The sequence below is a fragment of the Dermacentor silvarum genome, chromosome 6 (assembly GCF_013339745.2).
Source record: "Dermacentor silvarum isolate Dsil-2018 chromosome 6, BIME_Dsil_1.4, whole genome shotgun sequence".
NCBI lineage: Eukaryota > Metazoa > Arthropoda > Arachnida > Ixodida > Ixodidae > Dermacentor > Dermacentor silvarum.
The window spans coordinates 83,993,754-84,007,595 of record NC_051159.1 but is presented as its reverse complement, the minus strand read 5'-3'; the positions used below and the strand labels follow the sequence as shown (position 1 = coordinate 84,007,595).

General features: G+C 43.2%; 1 protein-coding gene across 1 annotated transcript in view; it reads right to left on the bottom strand.

The window, feature by feature from the left end:
* Positions 1-13,842, bottom strand: part of LOC119455692 (uncharacterized) — a 101,370-nt gene that overhangs the window by 34,582 nt on the left and 52,946 nt on the right. The window contains exons 17-18 of the mRNA XM_049668957.1: positions 11,627-11,915; positions 1,452-1,567 (exon numbers count right to left, since the gene is read on the bottom strand). Coding sequence (XP_049524914.1) covers positions 1,452-1,567; positions 11,627-11,915 — 405 coding nt within the window. The remainder of the gene's footprint in view (positions 1-1,451; positions 1,568-11,626; positions 11,916-13,842) is intronic.

Here is a 13,842-nt window from a genome sequence, read left to right as displayed (position 1 = left end):
ACCCTTTCAGTGTCGTTAAGGCTTAACCCTTTCAGGTACCAGTATGTTCTCCACACTCTACACTCGTATGTGTACAGTAACACCAAGCTGGCAAGCTCAGAGGTGGTTCTGCCACCTGTTGTCTATCTGTAAGAACATTTTCTCTATAGGGGTGAGCAGTCTGGGTTCTTGTTAGCGGCTCTGGAATGCGCCCCTGCGTGGGCGTGGTAGTGCCACACACGTCTGGAGATGGGAGAGGTGGCTCCTGGTATTTTTACACTGCTACAGCGGTGATTCTCCATTCAAATATTTATGCCATTGTGCAAAGCTACAAACTCCTGTGCGCTTCTGCCATTTGTCACAGGTTCTCTTTTTTTTTTTGTTCGTCTATCGCTATCTTCACTACAGTGCGCCCCCTTTCCAGTGACAAGGGTGCTCTGTTGCCTGTGTGCTTTCTCCAGGATGGCTCCTCCCTCTGTCGCATCTTTCATCTTTTGCTCTGTTTTATCTGTTGCTCTCTTTGCTTTGTCTGGTCAAGCTTGAATAAACAAAAGCACTCCTGCATGACTGCTTTAAGATGGCTATTTATGCAGGACCTTCAACTGTTGACTGTAACAGTGGCTCTTCAGACTCCAAATACAAGCCATACTCAAGCTCAGAAGATTACAGCTTGTTCAAGAAAGAGACAACTGCGCCGGATCCTGACACTCAAAAAGGACTGAAAACAATGATCGAATCTACTGCACTTTTTATTCATTTTGTCAAATAAGAATGCGAGGAAGATACCAATAGAGCATTTGCCATTATTCGTGTCACTTTCTCCCTTCTGCATAACCAACAAAAAAACTGTTGAGTTTGTTTTATAATGTCTGGGGAAAAAAAAAAGAACAGACGCTTGGGTGTGTCCCCCCCGAAAAAAGCTTGACACTGAGAGAGTTAAACATATATTTAGATGGCTCTAATGCACTATTTCCTGCCACTTCTGCATGCATTTACAATTTGTAGACCTTACAGCAGCCCGTCAATGTTGCGTCACCACTGTCCACAGACTATGCAAGTGCGCCTTTGCCATTACCTGTCTCAAGCAGGTTTGGGTAGTATCAATATGATGAAAAGATTAATTCCTTTTCAGTTCAGCGAGAATTCCAGCCATCTACAACGCTCACTTTTGGCATTTTCTGTCGTGCCTGTAATTTGCCTCAATCACTTTTCCCACTGTCCCCACTCCTCCGTCAAACACCTTCACGAGTATCAGAGTTCAGCTCAGCTAGTTGACAAAATGAATGCGCCAGTCAGTGTCTATATGGGCTTGTTGGCAGGTCACCTAATTTGTTGTAGCACTACGACACTGACATAGGCACACGAGACAGCACAGAGCCTGTCATTAACTCATCACGGTAAAACAAAATTATTCCTATAGTGCACCACCGAGTGCAGGAATGCCGTGCAAGGAAATGTTGGTCAGCTCTTGCCTGAAGGTCCAGAAGGTGCGCCATTGTCCTGCTCATCTCGGCATACAGCGGGCATGGTGGAAAATGAATGATCAGCTCGAAGGCTTTGTCGAGCAGTGCTATCATCTCATCAAGTGCTGAAAAACAAGCAGGAAACAAAAATTTAATTATGGGGTTTTACGTGCCAAAACAACAATCTGATTATGAGGCATGCCGTAGCGGGGGGACTCTGGATTAATTTTGACCACCTGGGGTTCTTTAACGTGCACCCAGTGCACGGTACATGTGCATTTTTGCATTTCGCAAGCTCAAAATGCGGCTGCCGTAGCTGGGATTTGATCCCATGACCTTGTGCTTAGCAGCGTAACGCCAAAGCTCCTAAGCAACTACGGCGGGTCAAACAAGAAAGAAAGCATCACAGCAAGCTGAAGAGACGTACAAGCCAAGATTCAAAATATGGCAGTACAACATTTAAACCCTGACATGAAGCTCCAATTGCAGCAAAAGTTTGTTCGCTATAGTAAATATTTCTTATAAAAATATACCTAAAAATTTGCAGATGTAACTACAAAGGGCTTGTCCTTTGCTTGAGAAAAGCACGGCAGTTCAGAGGATGCAGGCACCCGGTACATGCATTCCACGCATCTGCCGCACAAAAATGCATCAGATAGTGCATTCATAAGGTACTTTCCCAAATGCTCCGACCTTTTGCTGCTAACTTACTGCCATATCTTGAGGTGTATGCAGGCAAAGATTCAGTTCACTGTAACCAATACTGCACCCAAGCCTTATTTTCAATTTCATTACAAAAATAGAAAACTCACTAAAATTAGGCATGACTAAGGAAATTCTAGTTAACTTTTAATTTCATGTGTCAGTGTTTGCTACATTGAGATTCGGCTGATAGTATACATATTTATCTAACACTGTCCACACTTCAGTCACTTTAACTTGTACTAGAAGCACAAAATGCTAAAGAAATTACAAAAAATCAATAGCTGCATTTATAAAACTGCTCTGTATAGAGACCAGACTTCTTAGCTTTCCTTGCATGCCAAATTATTGTGCCACTCATCTTTCTCAATTTCGGTAGCAATATGTTGTAGAAGATATATAACAATCCAACAATTAGAAGACAAGAAGTACGAAAGTCGATGTAAGAGGATGAGCAAGATATAGGAAGAATAAACATGTCTTCCGATAGAAGTATGTCTCCTTAAAGAAAAACATTACATTTAGTGCAGCCGAAGAACAGCGAACTATGTGGGTACAACTGACATTTTCCGAGATCGACACAAAGGCCTGCATGGAGAGCTATCAGACAGAAGAGGAGGAACTGGTCAGCCTCGACGGACATTCCAGCGCTTCCGAATGGTTGAACTTCGCCACTACAACGACAAAGCTGACTCCAGTGGACATTGTAACGATACACGCGGTGAGCGTGGATATTTATTTTTATTTATTCAAAATACCTCCAAAGGCCCTCATTACGACTGCGGTTCATGGAGGGGACAACAGGCACAGAGGCGCTGGTCACAGATTGTACTTATGCATCATACTAAAAACAAAAGAATATATGAAAGTAATATTAGAGTGAAACACATAGGTAATGTACAAGATAAATCACAATTATTGCAGAAAACACATTAGTACGTATTAGGAAAACATAAGGCAACTGCAATGAAAAGCAAACAGCCACAAACATTGAAAACACTAGAAACACTGGCAAGTCATGAGTGATAATATTAGATCAGTTAAGTCCGCTTCTGTGGCAATGTCTGATGGTAAGGCGTTCCATTCAGTTATTATGCTATTAGTTCAGTTATTATTCAGTTATTTCACAAAGATGAAAGATTTTTACTATCTAATACAGCGGCCTATCGCTCACGAAGTGTTACCTGGTCGTTACCTTCCCGAAGCATTACCTTCTGCCGAAGTGGCAACGTCAACCACAGTGAGAGAGATGCTATGCTTACATGTCTCAGAACATCAGAAGCATATCATGGAACTGTTGAATACGGTGGTGGAGGACACACAAAAGAAGTGCAAGATGCTTGTGCAACCAAACTGTTTCGATGGCGAGTCGAGTTCTGCCATATCTTGGATAAGGTTTTATGAATATGCTTGTGAAAAAAATGCACAGAACCATGATAAAGATTGCATGAAAAACTTGCGATTGTACTTGGCAGGAAATGCATGGAAGTGGTACAAGCTACGTATTGTCACGTAGTAGTGACGGCGAATAAAACAGTCGCAAAAGTGTGAATGACGAAACTGACTTTTTATTGGGCGAACCTGTGCCCACAAAGTTGCACTCGAAACACGACAGCCATGAACACAATCGGTGATCGTCGAAATCTGATCAGCAGCAAAACGCGTCGGCTTTTATACACGAGTCATCGAAGGTTCCAGAGTAATCCCTGGTGCCCGCGTGTCTTCCAGAAAGCACTAGACAATTCAAGTTGCTCATACAATCAGATTATTACATAAGCGTCGGTGACAACAGACGGATAGAAGCATTGATAATGTTTGAGAAACTTCCGATACATGTAGGCGCGTCCTGCGCCGAGCCATAACGTCTAACATTTGTTAGCCTTAGTTAGGTGAAAAGAATGCAATGAGACCTATGATTACTTGGTACAAACCATTTCATCGGATCCTGTTCTCCGTTCTCCCCGATTTTAACCTTTCGTTCGAACTCTGCACGGATGCTTCACATTTTGGAACCGGTGCTGTGTCGTACCAGAGAGACTTGATGGAGCCATCTCATCGTCAGCTGAAAGTTATTGGATATTATTCTTATACATTTTTCAAAGCTCAAGAGAATTACCCTACTACCGAAAAAGAGGTCTTAGCTGTGGTCATGGCTCATTGTTATTTCCGCTCCTACTTGGAACGGCGCCATTTCAAGTTATTCACCGATAATCAAGCACTGAGCCACCTCTTAAGTTTAGCCCAACCGAAAGGACGACTTGTGAGATGGATAGACAAAATACAATTAACTTTTGAAGTCGCTCACAGGCCTGGGGAATAACTCCCAGATGCAGACGTCCTGTTAAGACTCCATATACAGGTAAAAGACCAGCATGAGAACACAAATTTCTTGATTCTTTTGGAAGGCACTGAAGACATGGGAACTGCAGAACAGGAAGCTTCATGTTCCCGAATGAGAGGTGCCCAATATTCTAAGACTATCATGACAGCCCTGAGCCGGGTGGCCACGAAGGGTTCTGGAAAACCGACTGGAAAATATTGAGCAGATTTACGTGGGACACTATGACAAAAGACGTGAACGATTATGTCCGGACTTCCCATAACTGCCAACTAAACAATGCAAAATACAGGGCACAAGGAAACAAGATGATAACTTCAGAGTATTCTACAACATTTGAGGTGGTTAACCTCGATTTTGCTGAGCTACAGAAAAAGAAGGAGGGAGTGAAAAGTACTCAGTCCTTTTTAATTGCCATTGATGAATGCACGAGAATGGTAGCGGCAAAAGCAGGAAAAGAAAATTCAAGAACTGTCCCCAATCTCCTCGAACACAAGATGTTTGAAAACCCGAAAGTGGTAGTCGCCGATAATGTAGGTGGATTTCACAGCAAACAGCTTGTGGAATGGGCTCATAAAAAAGGAATAAAACTTATTTTCCTGCTCCATACCACCCGCAGTCGAATGCATTGGCAGAGAAGGTCATTCGTGATGTAAAACAAGTCAAGTCAATGTACCGCGATTTCAAGGGTGGGTGGAGATGCACTTTACAAGCCACCGTAACTCACCACAACACTTCTCATGTTGTCGCTCTTGGTTGTACCACACTTTGCAGCCTATGGAAAAAGCCAGTGGCTTCCAGCTGATGTTGCACTGGAGTTACCTGAACTTATAGTGCTTAAAGAAAAAGATCACCAGACCAGCAGCATCGATACCCCAATGCAGTGAAGGAAGGTTTCGATAGACGTCATGGAAGTCCTACGCCAAATATTCAGCCAGGAGCCATGGTCCTTGTGCGAAAAGGGATTCAAGGTTCCAAGGCCCCTTTTTTAGGCCCTTACCTGGTCATAAAGTCATCCAGACAGCAAGGAATTCTAAAAACCACCTACTATGAAAGAAGCAATGGAGCAACAGAAATGACTACAATTGGAAATGTGGTTCCTTACCATCCCAGGAGGGATGTAAACAAGGCCAGAGAGGATATAACGATCCAACCATTAGAAGACGAGAAGGAAGAAAGCTGACGTAGGACGAAGTTATAGGAAGAATAAACATGGCTTCCAATAGAAGTAAGTCTGCTTTTTAGGCAAAAACATTAAAAGATATACTCATTTAATTTGAAAAAAGAATAAAGAGGTTCAGTCGACCTATGCTAATTTAACCTTGACAGGGCTAACAGAATTGATGTAATTATTCAGTGTAACAAACTAGAAGAGGAGGCAGAAGAAATTTTCGAACACAGTGTTGCTTCATTTGGCAGTACTTACCCGAATACACCTCTGAATCAAATGTGCACTCAGTTTTTATGAGTTCATAGCAAAAGACAATGTGCACGCAAATCTAACAAACACCCGTTTTTTTAGCAAAAGATGTAAAGTGCTTCCAATTCTGTAATGAACGTGAAGAAACAGAACCGAGGGGCCCGATTTTTATTATCATATCATAAGAAGCCAACAAACAATGACACCAAGGACAACAAGGGTTTGTTGGCTTCTTATGATCCATTTCTGTAAACCACACAAGATTAAATGTGGAGAGTTAGAATGGAGTTCGTAGAATGCAGAATTAGTGATGCTTAAAGGGGCGCTGAAACACTTTTCTATCAAATCATAGAAATGCCTCACTATTAAAGGACGAGTTAGATGTAATTATCTCACCGATGAGCAGCTATCTCTCATTTTGTCTCTACTAGCACGCTGGAAGCTACACAGAGGGAGGTGGCAAGGAGGCAAGACTCTGACCAAAAGTTGAGAGTCCCACCAGTGAAAGGGTTCATTGCGATAGCTGTGGCGGCTGCAGCATCTCCGCTATGTAGCATGCCACTGCTATCTCAGATGCTACGAGCGACTCGTGTAGACTGGCAAGGCGAAGATGAATTAAATGCTTTATGTATTTGAGATCGCAGACATAATTTTTCATTTATTTACCTCAAATTTACCAATATGGTTGAACCCACTTATAACAATATTCAAGTGCCAAGAAAATCCCATTGTTATAACCGATACTTGTTATAACCGGGTTGCAAGAAAAAAAGCACAGAGGACAAACATTTTAACTAGACAGACAGAAGTACCGTGTTTACTCGCGTAATTTGTGCACTTTACTTTAGGGCTTCGAAAAAGGGGGTGTACAAATTTTCCCAACCAGTCTTAAAATCTGAGCACGTACAACCGATGTTCCACTGTAGACGTTATTACGACGTCCCGGACTTTACGACGGATTACCGCAGTTACGGTGAACTCTCCTAAGAGACAATGCATTAAACACCTCGATTCTACGATGAGAGACTACGCACGTTCGTCGCCACGTGCGAAACTGCGGACCCGAATGCGTGTTATGCCACGCAGCAGTCCGTCAGCGCGAGCATGCTGAAGAACTGCTGCGTGGCATAACAGGGAGTGCAAAATATCAGTGCGAAAGTTTTTTTTTCTTTCACAACCAGGGTGATAATTTAGGGGTAAAAAATTTACACGAGTAAATACGGTACAGTCGAACCCACTTATAGCATTACCGGTTTCAACATTACTCGGATGTAACAGTGAGCAGCTGCTGCACCTTGAACTTTTGTGCTCACAGCGGTGCTTACACGCCTTACTACAATGTTCCCTTGCTGCATTACTGGCTATAACAATTAAATCTGGCTACTTGGTGCCTCCGCCTTTGTGATGCGCACCCCGCACGGCACGCCTTTGTTGCCTCTGTCCGTTTCGCCCGTCCAATGTCGGCGAGAGGGTGAAAGGGAGCCGGGATAAAAGCGCACAAAGCCAGCGATGCGATATGCAACGAAGGCGTGTCATGCGAGGTGCGCGGCACAAAGGCGAGCGCGATGAAGCGGTCCACCCTTTTAGTGCTTTTTTTCCTCGAGGATATTGCATGTTGTTTCCATTTGGCACACAACACCCAGCAGCCCGTTTAACTTGTTTTAACCGACAACACGACATGGGAGCATTGTATTAAGCTGTTTATTTTACCACAGGACACGTACAAAATATGATTCTGCATCGGATGATCATTGTTATATCTGATATAGTGTTAAAACCCGGTGTTGCTATAAGTAGGTTCGACTGTAATAGTACTACTTGGAATGTTCTCACAATCATGAAATCAACCAATAGCTGTGGGCTTTGCTGCTTGTGATGACATTGCGAAGGAAAGATCAAGCGATTTTCCCCGTTTTCACCACAAGATTTTAAATTCCCTGCAGCATGCACTGCAATATTTGGTTCCCATGTTTGCAGGAGCCTCTTCTACAGATTAGCAATGTTTTCCTACTATGTTCAGAAAGTGTTTCAGGCCCCTTGTATGTCCATTGTCGTCAATATCAGATGCATTTGTATTGCTCTTGGACTACAACATGTCATCCGTAGAGTCCACCGCGATATTCTGCATTTCTTGAACTGCACAATGACTGCAAACGGTATGGTGGTCTGCACCTACACTAACCACTGTGCCAGTTCGTCCTGTGATGCATGCAAGTCTCCAGTGCTCAAAAAAATAGGGGTGTGCGAATACTCAAATATCACTGTTTCAAATAGCGAGCTTGAATAATTCGAATTTCGAATAGAATATTTACTATTCAATTTTTTAAATATTTGGCATTTCGATAAAGGACCAAGAAGTGGTTGGTGCCTTAACACGTGCAGCCTCTTCACAGCGCAGAATCTCAGTTGGTTGAAGGTTCATTGTTTGACAGGACTGGCCAAAACGATAACGCAACGCGAACAGAGGCAACGTCGACAAAATTATTGTATCGCATATCATATATCGCATATCGTATCGGATATGCATGTTCACACACAGCGCATGAATCTGCTCTGGCCCTCCAAATTTCAGAACCTTTGACAGGTGTCAAATGACGCTGAACCCAACAACGAACAGGCCCCCGCTCTTTAGCGTTGGCATGGCTGCGGTCGACCTGCACAGTGCCGACGACGGCTATGTGTGATGTGGTGATCGAGTCATGTGATGCGCCATCCGCGTTTTTGTGTCATGCAGGTTGACCTTTATGAGCTGACCTGCAACACCCACCTACCCGCAAAGATAGGAAAAGCTGAAAAAGAAAGCTTTCTATCCAATAAAAGATTTCAATGAAACAAAGGTCCACTATTAAACTGAAAATCTCATAAGATATTCAGAAACATTACTTTAGATTCTATTCCCAAAGATATTTTCCAGACTATCATATAGAACTGTGCTGTAATCAGTGCTAGCATATTAATTTGGTGTTCACTTTAATAAGAGTGGACCATACTGTATATATTGATTCTAGGTACCCAAGTTACTGATACATAGCTTTCAAAGTTCTTGTTATTCAAAGTTAGTAGATGCCTGATCATGTGCAGCACCGTGTTTCCTTGCACAAAATTTGAAGCATTAAACTTTCCGATTAACTTTTCGATACTGGATGCAATATTTGGCTTTTTTTTTATACAACTATTAGATTCAAAATGAATTTGCTATTCGCACACCCTTACCAAAAAACACGTGAATGTCGCCGCTAGCATAGCATGTAAGTTAACATTGTTTGAATGAGCTGTTTGAGCAGCTTTTTATTTCTGTCCTAGTGCCTTTTTCTCTCTGATCTGCAATATTTGAGCATTTTTTGTATGGAAAAACGATCCTAAGTTAAACGTTTATGTCTGTAATTAAAACCTGCAAGCAGCATGTCGTCATCGCCATTCTATGCTAGCCACCCTACGTACACGAAAACTTACTCTGCCATCGTCTTGCGATGACAATGATGTTGGTGCCAACGGTAGGTTGTTGCTAAGGCTGCAAACACAGTTTTAGTTTCCTGTTCGATTGTGATCAGCAGGCAATATACGGACCATGTGTTTTTGAAGAAGTAGTAGTAAACAACTTGATTTTTTGAAGAATGTATTACAATTGGGTATATATGGTAATCATTAATTAGGCTGATGTTTCCATTTTTTAAATCTGCTGTAGCTAGGGAAAAAAACAAAAAAATCATCAGCAGGAAATATGTGTCTGATGCATCCACTGTCCCCTAAGCGCCGCCAAGACTGGCACTGCAGCCATTGGGTTCACGATTAGAGTTCCCATTGGGGTCAGGTGCATTACATATTGATTACTGACCAATCAAGTTTGAATTATCTGGCGAAGGCCAATTCCAGGATTAAAATAGCGAAAGTTCTGGCCTGTAAATATGTATAAGTGCTGGCTGGGACCTTCAGTAGGCGTTGAATTAAAGTTCAAGTCTTATAATTTGTACTTGTTATCTCTAGAATCCATTGGAAGACAATTGTCAAAGTCAAGCGATAGGTAGCTTCCTGGGAGACCTGCAGATGGGGACAGTTATTAACTCTCGTGGTTATACAATGAGGATTGGCATGGCATTACATGCCACAACAGGACCCTCGCAAGGACACATTGTGCAATGGTATTAGGACTGGTCCATGAAGTTACTATCTTTGTACAGTGTAGACCGCTTATAACGTAAGTCGCCGGAGTCGCGAATATCCGCACTATAAGCGGTACCGCACTAGAACCAAAGCAACAATTTTCAAGGCCCGCACATATGCAAAACATGTGCACCGAGCCGCCACGCGTATGCGACAGTCGAGGAATGCAGCTAGAACGTTTGCATTCAATTTACAGTCGAATTTCGTTCATTCGAACCAAATCACGCCGCAGCGCCTCCGACCGGCATTGCTCCGGCACCGCCATAGAGTAAAAGCTTAGGAGAGACCCCTCAATGTTGCGCGCGAAAAAAAAAAGAAAGAAAAAAAAAAAAACGCGGCGGAAATTTCACCCTCTTTGAAATCGTAAGGTGACCATTTCCCGAACATGCGTGACCATTACGTTATAAGTGGTCTAGTATACTGTATACAGTGAAATCTCGATATAATAAATCTCATGGGACCGCCAAAAATAATTTGTTATTTTGAAACATTGTATCCTAAAAATATGCAAATTGGCATGAAAAACAAAATTCAAGAAAAGGAATCACCTACATCTGCAAGCAGTACATCCACCAATGCGTTTACGCCGGTGACAGACATGACACGATAGGAGTGAAAATGTGCATGTATGTGAAACATAAATGCACTTAACATCGTTCACATATCAGATCTGTAACATGCTGCGCCAATGCCCAGTCGCCAAAAGTTATAAGCACTGAAGCATCCACAAATTTTATCCCTTTCCTTGCTGATTGATCTCGGGTTTAGGTGATGCTTAAAGCAAGCCCTCGCCTTTAAAGCGCCGGCAATTTCTTTCCTCAATCCTTCTAGGCTCGCAATTATAAATAATGCAATGGGTCCAACCTTGCCTTCTTTTACATTACTGATAGTGTCAATTTCAGTAGTTTCCTTATACGTGGGCTTCCATAACTACGGGCAATGACAATAGGACTGGCAAAAATTTGTAATCACAGTCTGCTGCTGCTGATGCTGGCACACCTAATTTTCCCAGGCTTCACAAGTCTCAAATGTGCGCGATATTTTGGGTTACATATACATTATTTTGAGGTGCTACTAATACAGATAAAGTATGAATTTCTGCTTGTTAATATTTTTAAATATTCAGTGTTCTGAAATTCGTAGTACTGAGATGTATACATTAAAACAGTAGACTTCTGGCTGGGGACTTTACAAATGTTTGTTAATCTAAAGAAAAAAAAATTAATATGAAGTTCGTAGCAATAAGATTTCACTGTACTGTCTCTAAGATCAGCCAAGCGATGATTACACCAAATCTCTTCGTTATGCCAACCTGGACAGCGCAGCAATGCCTGAGGCGCTGATTTCAGCCAATGGGTGTTTCAGCCAATGGGTGTTGGCTGACCTTCTCTGACAGTCCGGGACAGCAAATCAAAGAGATCCATAGTCTCGAAGATTGGCCCCATTTACTCAACCAGTCCACACATAGTGTGTGTGTGTTTGCGTGTGGGGGGGAAGAGTCAAAGGATGCTTTACTTTAAAAAACACCCCACCATCATCAACCGTTTAAAACTATGTGCATACCTTGAGGCTTGCAAGATGCCAGCTGCTCTTCGGTGAACACTATCTGATGTTCCACGTAGGGGACATCCTCGATCGGTCGAGGTTCTCTCTCTTGCTGTGAAAAGCGTGCAATTGAGGCGACTGCCTCCTCCTCCTCATCAATTGTGTTAAGCAAGGCAGCCGATGCACCTTGTGTGCTGTTTGTCGGTGCCTGTTCACTAGCACTTTCACCGCTGGGCCTCGTTCCCGCATCTTTGCCAGTGTTCGTTGACACCAGGTCAGTCTTTGCAGCTTTACGCTGGGCCCGAACCTTGCATGTGCCAGAGAAATAGATGAGCCAAAGGACATGCAGCAATGCAGAGCTTATAAGCATAAAGTTCACAATGTTAGATGTCAACTCATATACAGAGTGCCTGAGAGATATAGTGCTAGGTAGGATCACAGAAGTACATTATAGATCGTCAGGAATAATTAAGTCAATTTTTACAGATGCTCTGCAATCAAAACTGCAATATAACTATGGACTGTTTATATTCACTTGAGAATTTTTAAGGAAATTTCTTTGGGATAAGAGGCTCTTGAAGACACCTAACAAGCATTAAGCATGAAATGCTGAGAGAAAATACATAATCCTTTATATAAGAAAAGTCACCAAAATAGGCATTTTACTTGCGCCAGACACAGTTCTCAGCTAGCTGCAGTGCGCTCAGCCAGCTAAACAGCCAGACGACTCATCGCAGCACCCCGTGGTGGCCGCGGTATCTATGATACGTAGCAGACTGCAGCTACTTTCAACTGTAGTGCGTACGTATATGCAGCGTTTGCTTTACGCATGACAGGGCTTGAGAGAGTGCTCACGCCGATATGCTCCAGTCTGGCCATGCTACATGGTGTGGAAAAGCATCCCAAAAAGAGTGAGGAGCAGGCTTCTGTTGAAAACGGCGTTTGAGAGAAAGGCGACTTCGCACTCTGCTTGCGAGCTCCAGACGCTGCGCACGACTGTACTAAGTTTTGCAGGTTTAACTGTACTAAGAGACTATTTGCTAATCAAATCAAATATGAATATATGGAAGAATTCAGCTTTGAATATGAAATCAAATAACACGTTTCGCACAAGACGGTAAAGTTCACTAAGAATATTTCACTTGGAATAATTCAAGGAAAAGAAAGAAACTAGGGAAAAAAAAAAAGAAATTGCTTGCAGAACCCGCCTAATGATGACCGTCAACGTTAGTGCATTAGCATTGAATCAACAAAGCATTGCCACCATCGAAACAAGTTATGTATCAGGTGTGTAATGGAGCGGGACTCTTCTTTCGTGCTTCCCTATGAACACTCGGCGCCTTCTAGCGCTGCCGAATGGCCTACAAAATGCATTGCGCCACGGTGTGTGCGAACACCAAGAGACATGTCATGCGCTAACCAGGCTCCTCTCTTGCACTTCTAGACATGCTGCACCATCTAGTGGCACTGCCGAGAAGCCCACAATTGTTCCCTAGCTTGGCTGCACACTCAGTGGCACATACTCGGTGACCCCAGTTGGTGAGGGGTTCATTGAAGAGTGGCACATACGCAGTGCATTCATGGTGCAGTCCGCTAATGCAGGGGTTCTCAAGCATGTTCGTTCCGGGGAACCCTGCTTAGCTCCATGCAGTGCCAAGGAACACCCCCCCGAAATAAACGAATTAAAATGTCCTAATTAAACTAATGTCAAATTATACAGAGTATCAAGGAAACAATAATGAATGCTTACTACGCCAACATGCTTTTATTTACTGAATGCATCCGCAAATCTTGTTTCTATTTTGCACAAAAGCAGTGAGGAAGCTGACATTCTTGTCATCTCATGACTGATTAAGGGCTAGCAGCGGCGACGGCCTCGCAACATCCTTCGCAGCGCGCGTCTTCATCTGCAGACACGCTTTTCACTACCGCGCGCACATCCGGTTATTTTTTCGCTGGGGAGCTGGTCGCCAACAAATCGTACGTCCATCGCGATGTAGCCGGTGCTCTTCATCTTCGCCATTTTTCCACTGAGTCAAAGCGCAACTACTGCTTGCCGCAACCGCTGGTGACGAAACCGCAGCTGTTATCAACGCGATCATGGACGGCGACCTTGCGGTTCAGAAGGCAGGCGGCCGACGCACGCACCAAGTAAAAACGAAACTACCATTTGCTAGAACAAGTATGGACGAATCCGCAGTCGCTATCGACGCGATCATGGATGGCGACTACGC